The sequence below is a fragment of the Lepidochelys kempii genome, chromosome 1 (assembly GCF_965140265.1).
Source record: "Lepidochelys kempii isolate rLepKem1 chromosome 1, rLepKem1.hap2, whole genome shotgun sequence".
In the NCBI taxonomy this organism is placed as follows: domain Eukaryota; kingdom Metazoa; phylum Chordata; order Testudines; family Cheloniidae; genus Lepidochelys; species Lepidochelys kempii.
This window is the reverse complement of record NC_133256.1, coordinates 114,613,838-114,639,279: the sequence shown is the minus strand read 5'-3', so window position 1 is coordinate 114,639,279 and position 25,442 is coordinate 114,613,838. Positions and strand designations below refer to the sequence as shown.

Genomic DNA, 25,442 nt, shown 5'->3' with positions numbered 1-25,442 from the left:
AGTCGATTTTTAGAAATCGATTTTATACAGTCAATTGTGTATGTCCCCACTAAGCGCATTAAGTCAGCGGAGTGCGTCCTCACTACCGTGGCTAGCATCGACTCATGGAGCAGTGCACTGTGGGTAGCTATCCCACAGTTCTCGTAGTCTCCACTGCCCATTGGAATTCTGAGTTAAGCTCCCAATGCCTGATGGGGCAAAAACATTGTCACGGGTGGTTTGGGGTACATGTCGTCAGTCTCCCCTCCATCCTTTCCTCCCTCCCTCCATGAAAGCAACTGCAGACAATCATTTTGCACCTTTTTTCCTGGGTTACCCATGCAGACACCATAGCACAGCAAGCATGGAGCCTGTTCAGCTCACTGCTGCTGTTGCAAGCATTGTAAACACCTCACGCATTACACTGCCGTGTGTGCAGAACCTGGCTAAGAGACAGCAGCATGAGGACGATTGTGAGGAGGACATGGACACAGACGTTCCTGAAAGCACGGGATGTGGCAATTGGGACATCATTGCAGCAGTGGGGCTGGTTGATAGAGTGGAACGCTGATTCTGGGCCCAGCAAACAAGCACAGACTGGTGGGACCGCATAGTCTTGCAGGTATGGGATGATTCCCAGTGGCTGCGAAACTTTCGCGTGCATAAGGTCACTTTCCTGGAACTCTGTGAGTTGCTTTCCCCCACCCTGAAGCACAGGAATACCAACATGAGAACTGCCCTGACAGTTGAGAAGAGAGTGGCTATAGCCCTGTGGAAGCTTGCAACGCTACCGGTCAGTTGGGAATCAATTTGGAGTGGGCAAATCTACTATGGGGACTGCTGTGATTCAAGTAGCCAATGCAGTCACTGACGTTCTGCTATCAAGGGTAGTGACTCCAGGAAATGTGCAGGTCATTGTGGATGGCTTTGCTGCAATGGGATTCCCTAACTGTGGTGGGGCGATAGACGGAACGCATATCCCTATCTTGGCACCAGACCACATTGCCAACCAGTACATAAACCTCAAGGGGTACTTCTCAATGGTGCTGCAAGCACTGGTGGATCACAAGGGACGTTTCACCAACATCAACGTGGGATGGCCTGGAAAGGTGCATGATGCTTGCATATTTAGGACCTCCGGGCTGTTTGAGCAGCTGCAAGAAGGGACTTATTTCCCAGACCAGAAAATTACTGTTGGAGATGTTGAAATCTCTTGCTCCCATGGCTCATGAAGCCATACACAGGCAGCCTGGACAGTAGTAAGGGGCAGTTCAACAATAGGCTGAGCAAGTGCAGAATAGTGGTAGAATGTGCCTTTGGATGTTTAAAAACGCGCTGGCCCAGTTTACTGACTCGGTTTATGGCAGGGTAGGAGATTGAGGCAAATTGCCTGGCTGCCAATTTTGAACAGCCAGACAGCTGGGCAATTAGAAGAGCACAGGATGGTGCGCTGTGCATCAGAAAGGCTTTGAAAACCAGTTTCATGACTGGCCAGGCTTCGGTGTGACAGTTGTGTGTGTTTCTCCTTCATGCAAACCCGCCCCCTTTGTTGATTTTAATTCCCTGTAAGCCAATCACCCTCCCCCCTTCGATCACAGCTGGCAAAAGAAATAAAGTCACTATTGTTTTGAAACCATGCATTCTTTTTTTTAATGAATTTTTAAAAAAGGGAGATAACTGATAAGGTAGCCTGGGTGGGGTAGGGTGAGGTGTGGGAGGACGGGAGGAGGCAAGGACAAGGGCACATTGCTTATTGTAGCCACACTACAAATCAAAACTCTTTGAATGACAGCCTTCTGTTGCTTGGGCTATCCTCTGGAGTGGAGTGGCTGGGTGCCCAGAGCCTCCCCCCCGACCCCGCGTCCTTGGGCGTCTGGGTGAGGAAGCTATGGAACATGGGGAGGAGGGAAGGCGGTTGTACAGTAGATGCAGTGGCTGTCTGTGCTCTTGTTGGCTTTCCCGCAGCTCCACCAGACGCCTGAGCATGTCCGTTTGCTCCCCCATTAGCCTCAGCATTGCACCCTGCCTCTTCTCATCGCACTCACTTAATGCTTTCCTGGCCTCTGCCACTGAATGCCTCCATGCATTCAGCTGTGTTCTATCAGTGTGGGAGGACTGCATGAGCTCGGAAAACATGTCAACGCGAGTGTGGTTTTTTCGCCTTCTAATCTGCGATAACCTCAGGGACAGATTTGATAGGGGGAGTGTAGAAACATTTGCACCTGCAGGAGGATAAAAAGGGAGAGTAAAATTTAAGATGATACATTTCTGAGAACAAAAGGGAGACTCTTTCACAGTGAATCGAGCAATTTACAGCAGACAGCATATGTGCTTTAGGTAGAAGATCACATTTTCCCTTATTTTGAGCACCTGCCGGTATGGTGACACATCACATATGGCTGAGCAACAGAATTGGGTTTCCAGGCAGCCATGGTAAGCCAAAGGGTATGTGGGTTTGGCTTCTAACGCCTTCATAACATGTGGAAATGTTTTCAGACTGCAGCACCCACCTTTCCCATAGCAAGCAATGCCGGTTGGGTTTGCCATTTATAAGGAGGGGCTGCAGTTTTCAGGTGTATGTGCAGCACACACCTTTCCCCACCCCTCCGCATGGATACTTGAGATGATCCTTTCATCCCTCCCCCCGCCGCGTGGCTATTCTCAGTGATGATCCCTTTTAGCCAAATGCAAACAGCCCAGCATGAACGGGGTCCTTTTACTGTTCCCTTACAAAAATTCCCCTATTTCAACCAGGTGACCATGCATGATATCACTCTCCTGAGCCTAACACAGAAAAATATGGACAGAATGTTGCTTGAATGCGACCAAAACCCAGGACCATTCGCTGCCATGCTTTGTGCTGCAGTGATTCCAGACTACTTGCTACTGGCTTGGCGTAGTAAAGTGTCCTACCGTGGAGGACAAAAAAAGGCTGCACTCCCCAGAACCCTTCTGCAAAGGCTTTTAGAGTACCTCCAGGAGAGCTTCATGGAGATGTCCCTGGAGGATTCCTGCTCCATCCCCAGACACGTTAACAGATTTTTCCAGTAGCTGTACTGGCCATGAATGCATCCCAAGTCTTCAGGCCAAATCAAACATTAAACACTATTGCTTTTAAACCCTGTACTGTAGTTACAACTGTGCATTCACCAGAGGTGCCTTCTCCGGCTTCAGGGTCGGGGATCCCGGCTTGGGAGAGTATTGGCTCCAGGGTGATGAAAAGGTCCTGGCTGCCGGGGAGAACGGATTCACCGCTTGCCTGCTGCGCATTCTCCTCCTCCTCCTCTTCCTCAGCCACAAAATCCTCCTCCATGCTGCGTGAGACTCCCCCATTGCAGGTGTCCACGGACAGTGGTGGGATTGTGGTAGGGTCCCCCCCAGAATGGCATGCAGCTGCCCATAGAAGCGGCATGTATGGGGCTCTGACCCAGAACCAACGTTTGCCTCCTTTGTCTTTTGGTAGGCTTGCCTGAGCTCCTTGACTTTCACGCGGCACCGCCGTGTGTCCCTGTTGCAGCCTCTGTCCATCATGCCCTGTGAGATTTTGGCAAGTATATTAGCATTTCTTCTTTTTGATCGGAGTTCTGCCTGCACAGATTCTTCTCCCCATACAGCAAGCAGATCCAGCCTCTCCCGTTCGCTCCACAGTGGAGCTCGTTTGCGATTCTGGAGGGACTGCATGGTCACCTGTACTGCTGAGCTCACTACGCTGACCACACAGGAAATGAAATTCAAAAGTTCCTGGGGCTTTTCCTGTGTACCTGGCTAGTGCATCGGAGTTGAAAGTGCTGTCCAGAGTGGTCACATTGGAGCACTCTGGATTAGCTCCTGGAGGCCAATAACATCAATTTGCCTCTGCACTACCCCAAATTCAACCCAGCAAGGTTGATTTTAGCGCCAAGATGGAGTATAGAAGTCGATTTTAGGAGCCCTTTACGTAGATGGGACGGGGTTGCTTGTGTGGACGCATTCATTATAAAATTGCCCTAACGCAGCTAAATTCGACCTACCCTGTAGTGTAGACCAGGGCTTATTCTCCCTCATTCTGCCTTTCCTGATTTTGTTGTCTCCTCTCTAATTGCTCCCACGGCGTCTCTTTTGCAGGATCCTCTTTGTCCACATTGCAGCTTTCAGTTGCCCCACAGGGTTTTGTCCTTGGACCCCTCCTCGTATCTGTCTCTCCTGGTGATCTCAGTCAAAAACACTGCTTCCCCTACTATCTTTAGAATGACAACTCACAGATCTACCTCACCGCTCTCTTCTGTCCAAACTACAGTTTTGACCTTTCTTTCCGGAATTTCCTTTTGATGTCTGGCCAAGTTAAACTCAATATGGCCAATATGAGCTCTTCTCCCCCTTTCTGAATCTCTATGGATACCATCATCATCTTTATCACTCAGGCCTGTAACTTGGATCTCATCTTTGACTGCACCATCTCTCCAAACCTACACATTCAAGCCACTCTCAGCCAAGCCCTCGTCATTTTCTCATCTTGACCACTGCAACTTTCTCCTTTCTGAACCTGACAAATGCCATCCTACCCTCTCAAATCCATTCAAAATCCTGCTGCAGAGATCTCCTTCCTGGCTTTTTGCATCTGCCTACCAGCTAGCTCTGTTTTCTCCACTGCACCAAATACAAATGTCTTCTCTTCACTTTCTAGCTGCATCCTCCCTATCATCTCGTATATACTATTGAGTCATTGATCCCCACTGACACTCTGGTAATGATACCAACCCCTGTTGCCCAGTAGACCCATTTTTCCAGACTCACCTTTGTGCTTTCTTCCCTGCCACCACTTCTCCATGGGAGGAGCTCCCTATACAAATCTGCAAGAGAATACATAATCCTCCTTCAAAGCGCTCTTTAAAACTCACTGTTGCAATGCCTACAAAACACTAAGATTCTGTTGGTGTGCTGTGACTGTGGCTTATTATGCTAATCAGAATGATCTAACTCTTGTGCTTCCCCATCTGTTTGCTGTATCCACCAGTTGTCTTTCATTTTATACGTAGATTGTAAGCTTTTCAGGGAGGGGCTGTCTTTTCATTAAGTGTCTCTGTGTCTGTGTGTCCAATACAATGGGACCCCAATGCCTGTTTAGGGCCCCTAGAGGGTACTACAATTCAAATAATAGATAATAATGATCATAAATAGAAAGGTAATTTTCATCCCAGAAAACTAAATTAGATTCCTGCATCTTAGGTAAAAATATCTGTGTTTGTTAAATGTGCATCACTATTCATTAAAGCTTTGTAAATGTGCATACTTTCAGCTTAATAGGAAAGTAAGCAAATCTTGTCTTCTACTTTCCTTGGGGACGATGGTGTCTTCAAGGGGAAGATAACTGGCTTGTCTCCCATGTGTGGCAACTTTAGGAGCCACTCTCCTCCTACCTCTGGAGAAGACTAGGGCTACCGTTTTTCTCTGAGCTTCCCAATCTTCATGCCCCTCATGGAAATTCTTCCCTTTTGTTTTCCCATCTCTGTCTTCCCTTGTGAACTCTCCCAATTCTGTCTATTTCCCTGCTCCTTAAGGTCAATTAGCCTCATTTTCCCCATCTTCTGTTTCTTCTCCTTCCAGATTTTGCTGGTCTTGCCACATCCTTCCCCAAATCTTGATTCTACAAGCAAGAAGATGACTCCTCTGACCTTGCTGTTGCAGCTGTTTTGCTACTCAGTGCCTCTGGGCCAGGTGAGATGTTCCATATCCCAGGTTACCCCTCACTGCACTCAGTCCTTTGGCAATTCACCCTCTCTGGATCCATCTTCACACTCAGTCCTCACTGAACTATCAGCCAATGAAGACCGGGTAAGTATGGCCTCCCACCTTTCCACTACCCAATGGAAGAATTGAAGTGGCCTCCATTAGTGGTCTGCAGGTGAAGACTTTAAAAAGACAAAACCAAACCCAGAAATCAAAAGCTTTTGGTGGCCAGGCAGCAGAATTCTGAAATGCTCAGCAGTTAGGCTGGAAAGCAAGAGGCTAGGCAGGTCTGTCTCAACCTCTAGATCAAAGATGGGGATGTAGACAATGCCAAGAAAAGCTTCCATAACAAAAACCTTTGTTATAATTAATAGCTCAGACTAAAATTCTTCAGTTTATTCTATTCACTGAGTAGCAGATCTTAAACCTGATGATAACGATTACCCCCCTGAGGTAAGTGGGAAAGCGGGATACCGGGAGGAAGCACAGGCAGCAATGTCTGTGAGGGGAGGGCTCCTGCCTCATACTGGCAATGAGGGGCGATCAACAGGTTATCTCAAGTGCTTATATACAAATGCACAAAGCCTTGGAAACAAGCAGGGAGAACTGGAGGTCCTGGTGATGTCAAGGAACTATGACGTGATCGGAATAACAGAGACTTGGTGGGATAACTCGTATGACTGGAGTACTGTCATGGATGGTTATAAACTGTTCAGGAAGGACAGGCAGGGCAGAAAAGGTGGGGGAGTAGCACTGTATGTAAGGGAGCAGTATGACTGCTCAGAGCTCCGGTACGAAACTGCAGAAAAACCTGAGTGTCTCTGGATTAAGTTTAGAAGTGTGTGCAACAAGAGTGATGTAGTGGTGGGAGTCTGCTATAGACCACCGGACCAGGGGGATGAGGTGGATGAGGCTTTCTTCCGGCAGCTCACGGAAGCTACTAGATCGCATGCCCTGATTCTCATGGGTGACTTTAATTTTCCTGATATCTGCTGGGAGAGCAATACAGCGGTGCATAGACAATCCAGGAAGTTTTTGGAAAGCGTAGGGGACAATTTCCTGGCGCAAGTGCTAGAGGAGCCAACTAGGGGGGGCGCTTTTCTTGACCTGCTGCTCACAAACTGGGTAGAATTAGTGGGGGAAGCAAAAGTGGATGGGAATCTGGGAGGCAGTGACCATGAGTTGGTTGAGTTCAGGATCCTGACGCAGGGAACAAAGGTAAGCAGCAGGATACGGACCCTGGACTTCAGGAAAGCAGACTTCGACTCCCTCAGGGAACGGATGGCCAGGATCCCCTGGGGGACTAACTTGAAGGGGAAAGGAGTCCAGGAGAGCTGGCTGTATTTCAAGGAATCCCTGTTGAGGTTACAGGGACAAACCATCCCGATGAGTCGAAAGAATAGTAAATATGGCAGGCGACCAACTTGGCTTAATGGTGAAATCCTAGCGGATCTTAAACATAAAAAAGAAGCTTACAAGAAGTGGAAGGTTGGACATATGACCAGGGAAGAGTATAAAAATATTGCTCGGGCATGTAGGAATGATATCAGGAGGGCCAAATCGCACCTGGAGCTGCAGCTAGCCAGAGATGTCAAGAGTAACAAGAAGGGTTTCTTCAGGTATGTTGGCAACAAGAAGAAAGCCAAGGAATGTGTGGGCCCCTTACTGAATGAGGGAGGCAACCTAGTGACAGAGGATGTGGAAAAAGCTAATGTACTCAATGCTTTTTTTGCCTCTGTTTTCACTAACAAGGTCAGCTCTCAGACTGCTGCGCTGGGCATCACAAAATGCGGAAGAGATGGCCAGCCCTCTGTGGAGATAGAGGCGGTTAGGGACTATTTAGAAAAGCTGGACATGCACAAGTCCATGGGGCCGGACGAGTTGCATCCGAGAGTGCTGAAGGAATTGGCGGCTGTGATTGCAGAGCCACTGGCCATTATCTTTGAAAACTCGTGGCGAACCGGGGAAGTCCCGGATGACTGGAAAAAGGCTAATGTAGTGCCAATCTTTAAAAAAGGGAAGAAGGAAGATCCTGGGAACTACAGGCCAGTCAGCCTCACCTCAGTTCCTGGAAAAATCATGGAGCAGGTCCTCAAAGAATCAATCCTGAAGCACTTGCATGAGAGGAAAGTGATCAGGAACAGCCAGCATGGATTCACCAAGGGAAGGTCATGCCTGACTAATCTAATCACCTTTTATGATGAGATTACTGGTTCTGTGGATGAAGGGAAAGCAGTGGATGTATTGTTTCTTGACTTTAGCAAAGCTTTTGACACGGTCTCCCATAGTATTCTTGTCACCAAGTTAAGGAAGTATGGGCTGGATGAATGCACTATAAGGTGGGTAGAAAGCTGGCTAGATTGTCGGGCTCAACGGGTAGTGATCAATGGCTCCATGTCTAGTTGGCAGCCGGTATCAAGTGGAGTGCCCCAAGGGTCGGTCCTGGGGCCGGTTTTATTCAATATCTTCATAAATGATCTGGAGGATGGTGTGGATTGCACTCTCAGCAAATTTGCAGATGATACTAAACTGGGAGGAGTGGTAGATACGCTGGAGGGGAGGGATAGGATACAGAAGGACCTAGACCAATTGGAAGATTGGGCCAAAAGGAATCTGATGAGGTTCAATAAGGATAAGTGCAGGGTCCTGCACTTAGGACGGAAGAACCCAATGCACAGCTACAGACTAGGGACCGAATGGCTAGGCAGCAGTTCTGCGGAAAAGGACCTAGGGGTGACAGTGGACGAGAAGCTGGATATGAGTCAGCAGTGTGCCCTTGTTGCCAAGAAGGCCAATGGCATTTTGGGATGTATAAGTAGGGGCATAGCGAGCAGATCGAGGGACGTGATCGTTCCCCTCTATTCGACATTGGTGAGGCCTCATCTGGAGTACTGTGTCCAGTTTTGGGCCCCACACTTCAAGAAGGATGTGGATAAATTGGAGAGAGTCCAGCGAAGGGCAACAAAAATGATTAGGGGACTGGAACACATGAGTTATGAGGAGAGGCTGAGGGAGCTGGGATTGTTTAGCCTGCAGAAGAGAAGAATGAGGGGGGATTTGATAGCTGCTTTCAACTACCTGAAAGGGGGTTCCAAAGAGGATGGCTCTAGACTGTTCTCAGTGGTAGCAGATGACAGAACGAGGAGTAATGGTCTCAAGTTGCAGTGGGGGAGGTTTAGATTGGATATTAGGAAAAACTTTTTCACTAAGAGGGTGGTGAAACACTGGAATGCGTTACCTAGGGAGGTGGTAGAATCTCCTTCCTTAGAGGTTTTTAAGGTCAGGCTTGACAAAGCCCTGGCTGGGATGATTTAACTGGGAATTGGTCCTGCTTTGAGCAGGGGGTTGGACTAGATGACCTTCTGGGGTCCCTTCCAACCCTGATATTCTATGATTCTATGATTCTATGACAGATGCCATGCAGAATTTCAAGCTTTTCACCAATGATGTAATAACAACCAGAGTAACAGTAGTGTTGCTACTCAGAGAGGAGATCTCACACGAGAGGTTGACAGATGTATGTGTGCATGGTATATTTCCAGTATTGATGGGATACTTACTTGATTTATTTACTGATTAAAGTCCCAATACAACTCCTATTGAAGCCAATGGAAATACTCCTGTTGACTTCAGTGGTATTTATAGTAATAGTAATATATGGTGTGAATTATTAGAAATCATTAGCTTTCTCCTTCTATGGAATAATGTTGCTTCGTTGGTGATCATATAAATGAATCATACTAATTTGACATAATATGGACATTTCTGCCCACTTCTGATTTTCACACTTATTAAGATACTTACATATGTGTCTGTGGTTTGCCTTCAAAGATGCTGTTCCATAGTGACATCCAAAGATGATACGTATATCACAAAACCTATACGCTTTCCCTTTCATAATTCCAAACTGTGAAAATTACCACTGTGCCTTCTTCAACCAGTTTATTTCTATTGAGGATTTGCCTTCCTGATCAAAGCCCATTGGAGTCAATGAAAGTCTTGAATTGGATTTGGATCAGGACCTTAATGGGAAAATCAGTTTTAGACAACTGGCAATGGTTTGCCATGTCACTGCTTTAGACACAATTATGAATTATAAATTGAAATGACAGTGATCTTGTCTTAGTCCTGATTTCATAATCCATTCAACTTTTAAGGCACAGTCAAATAAATTTCCTGGAACTAGAAGTGAATAGAACAGAAATCTTGATCCCATTGAAGTCAGTGGGAGTTTTGCCATTGACTTCAGTTAAGCCAGGATTTCACCGCAGAACTTTAAGTGAATCCAGACAACAATGGGGCACATGTAGCCTCTCTGGATTCTCAGTTCTCTCTCTCTTAAACATCATTTTCATGGTTACAGCACCCATATCCATAGTCCCACTAAAAGCCCTGACATTTTGAAGATAGTCCTGAGGGCCTGAGAAATCCTCGAAATATGCCTAAGTTTTCTGGTTATTGTTGAGGTTCCTTGAACACCAGGAGGAAGAGAAAGGGGGGATTTGGAAGAGAAAAGAGAACCAGGTATGTGGGGGGAGGGGTAGAAAGAAAGGTTAATAGGGATGGCGGATAGAACCAGGGTTGGGGACTGGAGTACCAAGGAACACTGGATAGGAGAACAGAGCAAGTGTGGAAGTGAGAAGAAATGGGGTGAGCCAGGTAAGGTAAGTAGTTTGTATGCTGTGTTCTCTCCATTACTTTGTGCTCCTTAGTCTGTTTCTTGTATCCAGCTGTTGTCTGTTGTTTCATGCGTCAATAGTATGCTCTTCCATGAACTGTCTTTTTGTTATATGTTTTGTAATGCCTAGAGCAATAAGGGCTGGCTGCTGTAGGCACTAACTCAATACAAATAATAAGAATAATAGCTAATGAGGAGACTTAGGAGATAAGGGATTATTACCTTAGAAAGAAATCAAAAGGGAACATTATAAAAGTTTACAAAATAATGCATGGGATTGAGAAAGTAGATCGGAAACTTCTGTTGCCTCTGTCTTCTAACACAGGAAAAAGGGGATAGTCAATTAAATTAAAAGGTGTCAAATTCAAAACTGATAAAGGAAATACTTTTACACAAAATGTGTAATTAGACTTTGGAACTCATTGCCATAAAACTCAATGTAGCTAAGAACTTAGCAAGATTCAAAAAAAGAAATTGGGTATTTATATAGATAACAATAGCCAGACTTTATCATAATTAATTATAACAAACATTTTCTGGAAAGGATATTAAATGTCATTCTTCGGTGTTTAAATCAATCTCTATTAATGATCAGGATGAGACATAATTGTGGGGATATTATCAAATATCAACCTACTGTGGTGTCCTTATATCTTCCTCTGAAACATCTGCTACTGGCTACTTTCAGAGAGAGGGTAGTGGACTAGATCGATCTCCAGTCTGATCCAACATGGCAATTATTGTGTTTCTTGAGGAAGAAAACAGAGTATGCATGCCCTAGCCCTTAGGAAAAGGCAAGTGGGAGAGGGATAGATGAAGAAAGCAGGAAATAAAAACAGAGATCCTATCAACTCTTAGCATTTTTACACCCATCACCTCTCCATCTGAGAGTGAGAGAGAAAGAGAGCAGGAAACTGGAGTTACAAGAAAAAAAATATGGTGACAAGGAGGGAAAAGAAACCTGATGAAAGAAAAATAAAACTGAGGCAGAAGTAAAAGAATGGGAAAAGAAAAGCAAGAATAGAGACAGTATTACGGTAAGTTCACTTTATTTTTACCTTATTCATATTCTAGCTTTACCTTTAGGAGTGGTCCTCAAAGATGTGATTCATTGATCTGTATTTTTTAGAAAAATATTATTGATGATCATTTTTCTTTTGCCTTGGGATATGCCTACAATTATTAGCCTAGTATACCACCAATATGCCTAAGAGATGGACCCTGCTCTCCATTCTGCTTTATTGTATTTCTGTAGAAAACTAGACACACACACACAGAGAGAGAGAGAGGAACATTTGTTTCTGAATTCTAAAGTAACCCATGTACTAAACAAAAAAGGGTTATTGTATAAAATGTATTTGGAAAATAAGTAAATTATGCTCATAAAAACAGAGAGTTAGCAAGAGATGGATGAACCGCTATGGATAAAATAGGAACCAAACCAAACATTTTTTTAAGGTTTGAAAAACTTTTAGGGTTTTTTTCTCTCATGCTTTCCAAGCACTTTTTCAAATTCTGGTTTCATCCATATCACTGTGAGAATGATTATTCTCAGTTTATTTCTGACCCATCTGAACCCATAACCAGCTGGAATCTCACATGAAAGACTGATCTCATATGATTTCCAGCCTGTTTTCAAGATGCATTTTTCTGCAGCCTCTCATTTCTGGGAAGTCAATGAGGATACTACTTTCTGGTGTGAGGCTGGGCAGTCTCATCATATACAGTATGTTTGCCTGAATGATTAATTCTTTCTGATACCAGAGTGCCTGAATTTCATTTTGTATCCTAGGTTAGGTTTGGTTGGTGGTTCAAACACCTCCTAACTTCATGATCTCCTTTCAAATTTACGCAAAAGGCACCTAAGAAACCAAAAACTGAAACAAGGTGTGGAAAGAGATTGTCTCCCAAGAAAGGAGACGTATCAACTGAATGAAAGTCAAATGGACACAGTCGAAATGGTGCTCTGTTATCTTCTGTATAAAAATATCAGCCATTCTGTCTTCAGAAATTATTTGGCTGCCGAACGGGGCAGCTGAATCCACATTCTTTGCCATTCCATTTCTCAGACAAAAGGTTGGCTCCTCTTTCTCTAAGATGATGGCTTCACAAATTCAGGTTTGTCCTCAAACATTCAGCTGCTGTATTACACCATTACCATCAGAAATTTGCCTCGGCACTTTCCCAGCACTGCTACCACATAAATGGATGCAGAGACATTTTTGCACACACTCGATTGGTCTACAAAAATTAGTCAAAATCTTAACAATAAGCCAAGACTTTAGCGAGACCCTACATCAGAGATGGCTGTTTATTAATTTACAGTCCTGCCTTCTTCTCTTCTACTTAGTGTCTGCTTGTGTTCTTATACCTGGTCCATCACCAACTGAGTGCCTGTTAACTGCCAGTGTTTTGTCACAAAAAAAGCACTTCAGCTCCAAAACTTCAGGTGATTGGATAAGTTTTCAATCAGCAACCAGACTTGAGGGACATTTAGCAAAATTAAACTTCCATGATGTTTAAGATTTGCTCACCGGTTTTAAAAAATGAGTTAGGGAGCCCCATGAAAATTTGAAACTTTAAGATTATGAGTCTGTGACAACTGGTATCAAAATCCTTATGGAATTGCATCCAGTTGGATTGGGTTGCATGTGTGCATTATGCTTTGTTTGGCTATTTGCTGTGCACGATATGATATGTGTGAGAGAAAAAGATTCCAGCACAAATGAATAAAGCAGAAATGTGTATTTAGTTGGGTTACTGAGCTTTTGTGTCACACTGTTTTGTCCTGTAGACTACTCCCCATTCCATGCTTCAGGGCTCCTGACTGACTCCTCATTAAGGCACATGCCTTCTGTAGCTTTGTATCAGCCTACTACACTGTCGTCATTAACCGTTTACATTACTATGCACATGATTCTTTAAGGATTTATTCATCCATGTTCATAAGAAGCTAATTAAAATCTCCTTCAGGATAGGTTTAGATGGTAACAATAACTAATAATACTCTTATAGTACCCTTCCGTGCAAGGATCTCAAAGCACTTTGAAAATGCTTATGAATTAAACATCACTACACCCATGTAACGCAGATACTTATTATTATTATTACCAGCCAGGAAAATGGAGACACAAAGAAATTAAGTTGATCAAGGTCACACAGGAAATCTGTGGCAAAGTTAGGAATAGAACATAAAGATCCCCTAAGTCCTAATTATATCAATCATCATCCTATAATCACAAAATGATTTTTAAATCATGTTTATACTTTTACTTCACAATATATCCATTGTATACAATTGCAGCGTTTTTACAGAGCTATGACCTATACATCATTTAGCTTAAAATCTCACTCAGTAAGTTAACAAAGATCATTAAGGTATTTGAACATGCTGCATTTAAAAAGTATACAAGCTTGCAAAATGAGATATGTTGGTCTATGAAACAGTATGCATACTCCTCAAAAAAATAATTCTATATATTTCCTATTTGTTAAGTACCTAATCATGTATCTAGAAACAAAAACCATATATCCTGGAAAATGTTGATTTTCTTGATGAGTTGGAATGATTCCATTCCGGTTCCCACATTGACTTCCCTTGGGAAATCCGCTAGGTGGAGAGGAACATGGCAGAGAGAGCAATTGTTTCCTGTCTCCCTATCCCACACCCTTCCCTTCAAAATCTGCAGACCTCCAACCATACATTGTTTGCATGGAGGGTCTTCCCAGGGTTCAGGAGAGAGGAAAGTCAGCTCTGTTCTCCCTTTTCATAGAATGATAGAATCACAGAAGATTAGGGTTGGAAGAGTCCTCAGGAGTTCATCTAGTCCAAACCCCTGCTCAAAGCAGGACCAGCACCAACTAAATCATCGCAGCCAGGGCTTTGTCAAACTGGCTCTTAAAAACCTCGAAGGATGGAGATTTCACCACCTCCCTAGGTAACCCATTCCCATGCTGCACGACCCTCCTAGTGAAATAGTGTTTCCTAATATTCAACTTAGACATCCCCTACTGCAACTTGAGACCATTACTCCTTGATCTATCATCTGGTACCACTGAGAACAGCCTAGCTTCAGCCTCTTTGAAACCCCCCTTCAGGTAGTTGAAGGCTGCTATCAAATCCCCCCTCACCCTTCTCTTCTGCAGACTAAATAGGTCCAGTTCCCTCAGTCTCTCCTCGTAAGTCATGTGCCCCAGCCCCCTAATCATTTTGTTGCCCTCCACTGGACTCTCCAATTTCTCCACATCCTTCTGTACTGGGGGGACCAAAACTGGACACCAATTTGTCTAAGTCACTCTGGACACTATCCCTACTTCCAACATATCTACCTCTCTCGCCACCTTAGTGTCATCTGCAATTCATCCCATCATCCATTCATTCCATCAGCAATTCATCCCATCATCCATCCAATTAATCCCATTCATCATTTCTGCTAGTCATTTTCATCCTTTCCCCTACTCCTTTGCTCCCCTCCCATTGTACAGTGGATGGGTGCCTATGGCTCTTTATTATCATCTGCCATTGGTCAGTTTACATTACAGTCTTCATTCAATAGCAGAATACCACACATGCATAAACTAAAGGGAGGGGCTGATTTGCACAGCTCTTTTCCCAAATATCTTTGTTCTTTCTTCCTCGTCACTCCTTAGGCACTGTGCACCCTCCCCGAACTGATCCATAAGGGCTGCCTGTTGCTCCTTCAAGTCCCTTCTCAAGACCACTTCTGCCATAAGAAACTAGCCAAAATATGAATAGTCTGAAAGGCAGCTGAGGGATAACTGAGGAAAGTCAATATTTATTTATCTGTGTAATTATACATCTAAATATACACCTATATATATGGCAAATATATATTTATGTATACAAAACATTGTATATATTGCATTGTCCCCCCCTCCCCAACCTTTATATGTTGTTTGTCTTCCTAGACTGTAAACTCACTGGGGCAGGGACCATGAATAGTTCAATTTTCAAAAGGCCTAGAACAATGGGACCCTGATCTTTATAATACAATATAAATAATAAATAAATGCTAATAATTTACATACACAAAAAGGCCAAATTCTGTGTGTAGAAATTATATGCTCTGTTTGAGTCAAAAGAAGTTGCACATGTGTATCTGAGCACAGAATTTGGCCCAAAGACCACTTGTAACTAAGCCCGGCATGTGAGGACAAAATAGAGCCCATTGTCTATTGAAAGCTTTTTTATTTTTTCTTTGTTTTTTTCTAGGACATGAATTATATAAATTGAAAAATGGACTTTTCCTTCAGCATAAAATGCTTGATATTCAGATTTTTTTTCATCCCTTAGGTTTTTCTAGCCCTGGTTTAAAAGACTGTAGAGACAAAATAATAATAACCTACATCAGTTCCTCCCTGGGAACTATCTAAGGGGAAAAGGTCAATGCATTGCAGAAAACTCTCTGAGGAGCTCCTCAAAGAGTTCCCCCTAAATCATTTTATCAGGCAGAAGGGGCAGAGGATTTTCCCTCTGACTATAGTTCCCACAGGATCATCTGGAGGCCTGTGCCTTCATTCCACCTCCAAAGTCCCTTGTGGGTTCCCTCAGTTCCCTTGCAATATGGTTGCATTGAATTTCCCCCAGCTGCTGCTGCTGCCTCTTGGAATGGCCCTCCCTTTAAGGCCAGAGTAGACTGCAGAAGTTAATGCAGTCTCAGACTACATTAACTCTCCACCTACTTTTCTTCAGGGCTGTAGCAAGAAGGTATACTTCTCTCTGGGGTCTTCCTCTCCTGCCTCCATCCTATCCCGTCCCTGGCCCCACAGGCCAATGGAAGGGCAGTGCCATGGATGAGGCGTACTCTGCCACACTTCCAAGTGGGAAAGGGACAGGGATCCACCTGGAGGACCAAATGATTTAGCCCAAAGTTTGTTTGCTGCTGCTCCCCTTGGGTACATTTCCTATTTAGGACTTTAGAAGGAGTCGGATGACATTTTTACTACAGCTGCTCATAGCCCTCTGCTTTGGTTTTGAGTAGGGCTGATTAGATCCTGAATAGGAGCTGATTTGAAAGTGTCAAGTGTTACTGGCTAGCTAAGATTGGCTAAGACTAAGTTAGTAGATGAGCTCAACAGCCAGTACCTCAACCATCGACTTTGATCTCCTGGACACTGCATGTCATTACCTAAGGTCTAGCAGAACTACACCAAAAATGCTGACCTTGACTTATTTCAAATAAGTGGATACTCTGTGTAACTGGTCTTGTTTTTTTCAGTCTCTTTCATTCCCAAACACAAACACAAAGAGTTAAGTTTTATTCATTCTTGCTGCAAACCCCCCCCCCCCCCCCCAGAAGGAGAGGAGGGAATTAAGGAATGTGAGGGAATCTAAAACAACAGTTGAATGCTTGGCAACAGTCTATATGATTTGATGCTGTTTTACCAACATTTAATAACATTGTGGAGAGAATAAAGAATCAAATGAGCAGTTGTTTACTTATTATTTTCAACTGCAGTGTTCATCTGATACGCATTACAGGGCTCGAATGTAACCACAGTAGTGGCTAGGAGGTGCACTTCACTGTAAGCTTTTGGGAGGTCTTGTGCTTGAAGACACTGAAGTATTTTGCTTTTAAATGCTCTGTGCTTTAAAAAAAGGGAGTTATGGGATTTAATTATAAATTGGTGGTCTGGTGGCGTTTTTCAGTCAGAAATTACCCTGTATGCTTGCTCGCTCGTTCGCTCTCCAATTTTCCCCTGCAGAAGGTTTTGTTAGGCATGTACATCCATTTCAGAATCTAATCATAGACAACTTAAATCTTTCCAACATTACCCACATTAGTAATTGCAAAATAATAAACATGACAAAATTCAGATTAATAGGGCATCCAGTGTAACTCCTATTGAGGGGAGAGCCCTCTGGAATTCTAAGCATAATAGGTCTATGTTTATTTCTCAACCAACAGCATAATGTGACTGATTTACAAGAGTTTAACTCAAGTGTTAATCTGACAGTGACGAAGAGCTTCTCACTGGCAGAATCACTTACACTATCATATTAGTTGCCTCCTCTGTTAAAGCAGTGTGTTCGATAATTGGAATGCTTTTATGTCTAGTGGTTCTGACAAGGCTCTCTTTAGGTCACATAGGGGCGGTCTAGCTTGCTGCACAGCTGAAGAGTGGCAAATAATTTAAACTGAGAAAGTATTGTTCTCCCTCATATTGTGGAGCAAGGGCAGTTCAAGGAAAGTAAGGCTCTGCACTGGCTACCTGCTGGTGTGTAGTAAAATAAGATGGACATGATACTGACTTGGGAGTACAATTAAATCTATTTTGCACCAATGTGTTGGTGGACAGATGAGTTTCCACATGGCAGAGCTTTATGATCTTTAAGGTAGACTGAACTAATAGATTGGTGTGGAGCGCACTGAAGTTACTAAGGATGAGAAAGCAAGCAGCAGTACATTTGAACTACAGGTTTCTCATATGCTCCACGTCATGCTGAGTTTTTATAGCTCCTGGCTTTCAAAAAGCCTGTTTCAAAGAGGTTTGCGCTAGACTGGGCATGCAGTTTTGCTCTGCAGATATTGTCGCTACCGATTTAGTGGAATGCAATTAGGAAGCCTAAATTAAGTGGTAATGGAGAACCAGCTCTTGAAACTGGGGTTTCCACGGCAACCACTGCTTACAATACAGCCTTCAGTTAGTTTTCCCACTTTATCTGCAAAATGCACAATTGAGCTTTAAAACAGCTTTGTGCTGAAAAGCGCACTGTAAACAACTGTTTGCAAGGAGAGTTTTACACTGTCTTTAAATACAACAAGCTATCAAATAAAATTTACTTGTCCACACTAATAAAAAAAATCCATGCAGTGCAAAACAATAAAGGGTCCAGAAATAATTATTCACTTTCCAATTTTATATATAATACAGGAAAAGTCAAGCTGTTCTGATTCCTCAATTTGTCTTTTAAGGCTTTAAATTCTCCCTTAATTTCAAGTCACAAAACTCTATATATACCATCAACCCCTTTATGAGAGGCATTTGGCATTTCAGTGCAAATACTGTATTTATGGCAATAGTAGTACTGTGCAATTATATAGTACCTTTTACACTGATATAAACTAATCATGAGTATTTTCCCAGTGTTTCTTTCACATCTCATATTATTATTACATCCTTCACAAAATGTTCCTATTTTATGACAAAGCAGAGTTATTCTCTTTCTGATTATGAGACATTCTGGATTGCTTTAAGAGAAATTCTCTTTTACTCTTGTCCTCGGTGCTCTGATATATATTGCCCTTTCTGTTGCATAATTTGAACTCTGGGTGGTGGCACTGCCTGAGTTATCTGTCTTATTTTTCTCATAACTAGACTAGGAAATGTCTTCAAACTTTTCTGTCTGTTCATGTATAACCTTATATGACTAAATATATGTAGCATAAGACAAAGTGAAAAGGACACTGTTGAAGTAGCTTTAATGATATGTATTACCCACTTTTGTTGATAAATTCCTTAAAACTGAATCTTCAAGCTGAAATACATATTTTTACTAAATTATTTTATACCACTGTGTATCCTGGGTTAATATTGTAACGTTATTCGTAAGTGGATTAAGGGTGATTGGCATTTATGTATTTACTTTGTTTATTTGTTTTCATTCCTGAAGCATTTGTTTGAAACAGGTTTCAGAGTAACAGCCGTGTTAGTCTGTATTCACAAAAAGAAAAGGAGTACTTGTGGCATCTTAGAGACTAACCAATTTATTTGAGCATAAGCATTACCAACAGGAGAGTGGGTTTTTGTTGGGGGGGGGGAGAAAACCTGGATTTGTGCTGGAAATGGCCCAATTTGATTATCATACACATTGTAAGGAGAGTGATCACTTTAGATAAGCTATTACCAGCAGGAGAGTGGGGTGGGGAGAGAGAAAATCTTTTGTAGTGGTAAACACCCATTTTTTCATGCTTTGTGTGTATAAAAAGATCTTCTATACTTTCCACAGTATGCATCCGATGAAGTGAGCTGTAGCTCACGAAAGCTTATGCTCAAATAAATTGGTTAGTCTCTAAGGTGCCACAAGTCCTCCTTTTTTTTTTTTTTGTTTGAAACAAAAGACAATCACAGAGAAAGTATTTCATGGACTTTGCCAAGACAAGTTAGGAAAAATATGTCAAGGAGGTCACATTTTGGACCGACTAGTCTTGACGGTATTCTTTTTAAATAGTATTTGTTGAAAAAAGTGAGACTGCTTAAAGATCTTACAGTTAGCCAGAACTCACCTATTTTTTCATCTCAGATAAAATCCAGCATTCAAAGCAGCTTGCAGTGTTTCAGGGTTGATGTACTGTGTGTCTTACAGTAGCCACAGTGGTGGAGGCAGAGAGAGAGAAAGGGAAAGAGAAAGTGAGTGGTGCCTTTCACTAATGAGTCTGTGGGTCAGAGGACTATATCTTGGTATCAGCAGTCATGCCTGAATCTAGATTTGATATAATCTCTACAGGCTTTGAATATGCCAGGCAGGGAAGCTTGCCCTTCACAGTAAGGGTTTACCTTCAGCAATGGTGGTCAGACTGCAGGAATTCAGATCTGTTCAAAACAGTCTGTTCTGTGCTGATCTAAAGCAGAATTAGGAGTGGGGATGGTTTGTTGAAAAGTTCACATCTCTTCCACACTGTTCTGTTACTAATGGGAGTTGCTACCAGTAATGGTTAGGCAAGAAATTATACATCTGTAGAGAATATACAAGGTGAACAAATCAAAGAACCAAGTAATAAAAATGATGTATGTACCAATATATAATATTACTTGTGAAAACTACTAAAGAAGCACATCCTTTGCTTTGTATCAGAACTTTCTGTAAAGCTAAATCAATGAACTAATAGGGCTATTTGTAATGTTATTTTTTCTTATAAGACTGTTATTTAGGAATCAGTTTGAAATTATTTAAAATGATCATTTCTTTAATGATTTTTGTGACATAAATTATCCTGGCTCAACACAACCATCTAGGAGGCAAGAGGAGAGATTGACTGGGTTGTCTTCCTCATTCTTACACAAAATCTGCTCATTTGGCCTGATATCAAATTTAAAAGAAACAAATTCTTGGAAGAAATGCAGAATGCCAGCACGTACAGGACTTTCACGGGGCATCTCGTTTCAACACTGACTGTCTGCATTTTATCAAGGTACTAAAGGACACACTGAAATTATTTTGTTCTGGCAACAGTGTGTATTGTGATGTGTATGCATTCAATTGCACTTGACAAATCTTTGGGGCAAAGAAAATGGTCTAATGTAAGGAAATACCTCAGCATATTCTAAAATGACATTTTTAGATCAAACATGTGTTCGATTGATTTGCCTTCTCCAGAGATCCCATTTGAATCCAGGCCAGTGATAAGTATGGAATCAGCTTCACACTGAAGGCCATACAGGGTCAGCAGTACTTCCGATGGTATTTCCTGTACTGCAGAGTTCTATACCCAGCTGTACAAATAGCTCCACATGGCATTCTGATAGTGTGCCAGGGAATTTTATGATCACATGCCAAGTATAGTTGTCAGGTTCCACTCCACTGCTGTGTGTGTATATGTGTGTGGTTTGAGCTAACTTCAGACTGAGTAATTACCATAATCCAAACAGGGCCTTTACCATCTTATTTGCATTCAACCAGCAGTGCAGTTTTTATCAGCACCACTACTGAATTGTTGCAAAGTTTTAATTATCTTGATAACTCTTTTTTTTTTTTAATTCATTCTCTTTTTCCTCAGCTTGTGTTTGGATTTCAGCAATCATCCATGTATGGCAGCAACCACAATTCTAGAATGAGAAAAGTTTTCTTACTCTTTCTTCAGATCATAATAATTTGCAGTCTCCGGGATCCAAAAACAGATATTTTAGTTTTCAATAATTTATGTCTAACATTTAGCTCAGTAAAAGTAGTTCAAACCATAACATTTTAGGTCCCGGCCCTGCAAACACTTACACGGTGGAGTAACTTTACACATTGGAGTAGCATCATTGAACTCAATGACAGTACTCGCATTCACAAAGCTACACCAGTACATAAGTGTTTGCAAGACAGGAGCTTTAGTTGACATGTTTTCTATATTTCCAGAATTATTTGATTTAGGATTAGTAAAAGTATATCATGTAACTTATACTTGCTCTCGCTCAAACGCTCAAGAATTTTCAGGATTTAAATGCTAATGTTTGGAAATATTTAAATTCACGTTTAAACTTTAAAGATGACCATTTATTTTCAGAAATCATTTCTCAGGAAGTATTGCAGCTAAATAATTCTGGGGGGAAAATAATATTATTCAAAAATCTGTGAGGGTTCTTCCATGCTACTTTTAAAACATTTAAGATCGTTTTTCTCTTTAATTAATGTGGATTAAAATTCTGTCAGGTACGAACTTTAATAATTGGGGGGAAAGTAGGCTTTAAAGGACACTGATCGATGTTCTGATTACATAAAAATTGGTTTCTGGTCCTTTTCTTTTTCAAGTGAGGTAAACATCTTAAAAATAAGCAGGATAAATATGTTTGTAAGCATAGTATATTAGAAATGTCAGTAGCTGCTCCTCTTGTATGAGGGTCCATGCATCAAATTACATCTAATTGCTACCAGTGTGCTCCTTGCCTCTTCTTGTGAAAGGGAAACAAATGTAATATAACATTCATAGGACATTCATTTGACTATAATTTTGCCTTTATGGACACCTTACCCCTGCTTTCTTTTTTTAAAAGTAAAAACAAAAAACAAAAAAAACTTCAAGGTAAGAATCATTAGGGATTGCTCTTTAAATCCAGCAATCTATGCACACTACTAAGAATCAATGCTCTGTAAGCTGTCTGGTGTTCTGCAATAAATTCTAGCTTTTATAGACTTTTCCTGGACCAGGTAGCTGCTAATGCCATAGAAATTGATTATTTGTGGTGTTCTTATCACTGCTTAAAATATCTAATTGCTTTTTCTCCACAGATTTGGATTTGGCTTGCTTGATGGTGGACGATTAATGAAGGAAGCCCTAACTGGACAAATGTTGGTCTCCCGAGACCATGTGTTGTTGATAACAGGTCTGATCTGAATGAGTTGAGTCAGATTTGATTTTAATAGAATTTAAAGGCACATGGAAGACACATACACCGACTCTGTATCTAAATCTGTTGAGCTTCAAAAGTTTATTTCCAGGAAGTCTTAAACTTCTCAGGGAGGTTGCTCTAAGATACAGTTGCTGCTATGTGTGTTAGACTGTTTTTTTTAACCAGCTTTGTCTAGTATTGACTTTATTCATTATTACTTGCCCCAACTGCAGTTCTGACCTAACAATTCATTGCTGTATTACTCTTCCTATAGATAAATTACTATATTTTGATTTTAAAAACAGATAAAAATAAGGTTTAAGGTAAGGAAATAAACACTTCCCTTCATAGACTAATGAGATGGCAGCAATTGATGTGATAGTGGGCGTTGCAACTGGGTGTTTTCAGATCCAGGATGGAAGCCTTCTCTAAAATCAGCTAATCCACAGATAAAAAGCTAATGGAATTACTACTACTTTACACACTATTTTGTGCTCCCAGAGAGTCTGTTAACTGCACATTAGACCACTGAATGCCATATTTCTTCTTTACAAGATCATTCAGTTACCAACAACTATGCCATTAATTCTTGTGAAGGCAAATACAAAATGGTTCTCCATTGCATAAACAATCACAAAAATCAGTCACTATAATATTCAGTGCCTGCTCTGAGTGCAAAATTCAGCTCAACCTCAACTATGGAGTCACAGCCAGTTATTTCTTAGTTAGAATTCTCAGGACTCCAGAACATATAAACCAAAGGGAATGATATGATTTCTTTTTTCAAAACATTTGGTTCTGAAGCTTCCTAGGATAGGTGTCTTATCTATAAAGACTGTGCTCAATGGTACCTTTGACCTTCCCTCCGCACAACCACAGGTTTCTGAACCCATTTTTAGGTTGATAGTAGGATGTCATCCACAGGTGAGATGGTGTTATTTTTAATTGACTTATTAGGTCAAATTCAGCCTTGGAGTAAGACCATTCCAGCTAATGAAATTACACCAAGAAAACCTTTACTCATCTGAATTTCAGGATTCATTTCATCTTTACACTCTGTTAGATGCAAATCACAGGATACCAGGCTGTGTTCTTCATAGGTTATTCCCACTGGGGAAATAACTTTCCACTTACTGAGGTTCCCTGGAATTCTTCCATATGGAAGAGGGAGGAATTTCCCCTCCTACCCTCTATCCCCGTGAAAAGAGGCTGAAGGTTCAGTCCCCTATAACTGTACATTGTCAGGGTCCTTTGGTAGTGGGAGCCATATAAGTATCTAAGATAGATACATATGCACGACTGCAGAAGGGGCAGGTTGGAAGAGAGCAGGGATGGCTACCCACCACAGAATTGTCCCTCCTGCAAGGATTCCCTACCTAAGCTAAGGCTGACTTACCGCTTTGTGGGAAGGAGGACCCTCCCAGAAGGGTTTGGGAGTAGTAGTAGATGGAGGCCTTGGGAAACACAGATCCCCAAAACCACATGGGGGTGAGGGGATCAATCAGTTTGGGGGCAATGCCCTTCTCTTTTCCTTTCCTGAGACAGGTTTAAGAGTAACAGCCGTGTTAGTCTGTATTTGCAAAAAGAAAAGGAGTACTTGTGGCACCTTAGAGACTAACCAATTTATTTGAGCACGAGCTTTCGTGAGCTACAGCTCACTTCATCGGATGCATACCGTGGAAACTGCAGCAGACTTTATATACACACAGAGATCATGAAACAATACCTCTTCCCACCCCACTGTCCTGCTGGTAATAGCTTATCTAAAGTGATCATCAAATTGGGCCATTTCCAGCACAAATCCAGGTTTTCTCACCCTCCACCCCCCTACACACAAACTCACTCTCCTGCTGGTAATAGCCCATCCAAAGTGACAACTCTCTTCACAATGTGCATGATAATCAAGGTGGGCCATTTCCTGCACAAATCCAGGCTCTCTCACCCCCCTCCAAAAACCACACACACAAACTCACTCTCCTGCTGGTAAAAGCTCATCCAAAGTGACCACTCTCCCTACAATGTGCATGATAATCAAGGTGGGCCATTTCCAGCACAAATCCAGGTTTTCTCACCCCCCACCCCCATACACACACAAACTCACTCTCCTGCTGGTAATAGCTCATCCAAAGTGACCACTCTCCCTACAATGTGCATGGTAATCAAGGTGGGCCATGTCCAGCACAAATCCAGGCTCTCTCACCCCCCCTTTCCTCCTCCCCCCCCCCCCCCCCGGGGACACACACAAACTCACTCTCCTGCTGGCAATAGCTCATCCAAACTGACCACTCTCCAAGTTTAAATCCAAGTTTAACCAGAACGTCTGGGGGGGTGGGGTAGGAAAAAACAAGGGGAAATAGGCTACCTTGCATAATGACTTAGCCACTCCCAGTCTCTATTTAAGCCTAAATTAATAGTGTCCAATTTGCAAATGAATTCCAATTCAGCAGTTTCTCGCTGGAGTCTGGATTTGAAGTTTTTTTGTTTTAAGATAGCGACCTTCATGTCTGTGACTGCGTGACCAGAGAGATTGAAGTGTTCTCCGATTGGTTTATGAATGTTATAATCCTTGACATCTGATTTGTGTCCATTTATTCTTTTACGTAGAGACTGTCCAGTTTGACCAATGTACATGGCAGAGGGGCATTGCTGGCACATGATGGCATATATCACATTGGTGGATGTGCAGGTGAACGAGCCTCTGATAGTGTGGCTGATGTTATTAGGCCCTGTGATGGTGTCCCCTGAATAGATATGTGGGCACAGTTGGCAACGGGCTTTGTTGCAAGGATAAGTTCCTGGGTTAGTGGTTCTGTTGTGTGGTATGTGGTTGTTGGTGAGTATTTGCTTCAGGTTGCGGGGCTGTCTGTAGGCAAGGACTGGCCTGTCTCCCAAGATTTGTGAGAGTGTTGGGTCATCTTTCAGGATAGGTTGTAGATCCTTAATAATGCGTTGGAGGGGTTTTATTTGGGGGCTGAAGGTGACGGCTAGTGGCGTTCTGTTATTTTCTTTGTTAGGCCTGTCC

The 25,442-nt window shown here is 42.4% G+C and overlaps 1 protein-coding gene across 1 annotated transcript in view; it reads right to left on the bottom strand.

The window, feature by feature from the left end:
* Positions 1 to 1,652: 1,652 nt before the first annotated feature.
* Positions 1,653 to 25,442, bottom strand: part of LOC140897313 (uncharacterized) — a 97,035-nt gene continuing 73,245 nt past the window's right edge. Inside the window, exon 4 of the mRNA XM_073310217.1 lies at positions 1,653 to 2,201. Within this exon, the coding sequence (XP_073166318.1) occupies positions 2,144 to 2,201 (58 nt within the window). The 3' untranslated portion in view covers positions 1,653 to 2,143. The remainder of the gene's footprint in view (positions 2,202 to 25,442) is intronic.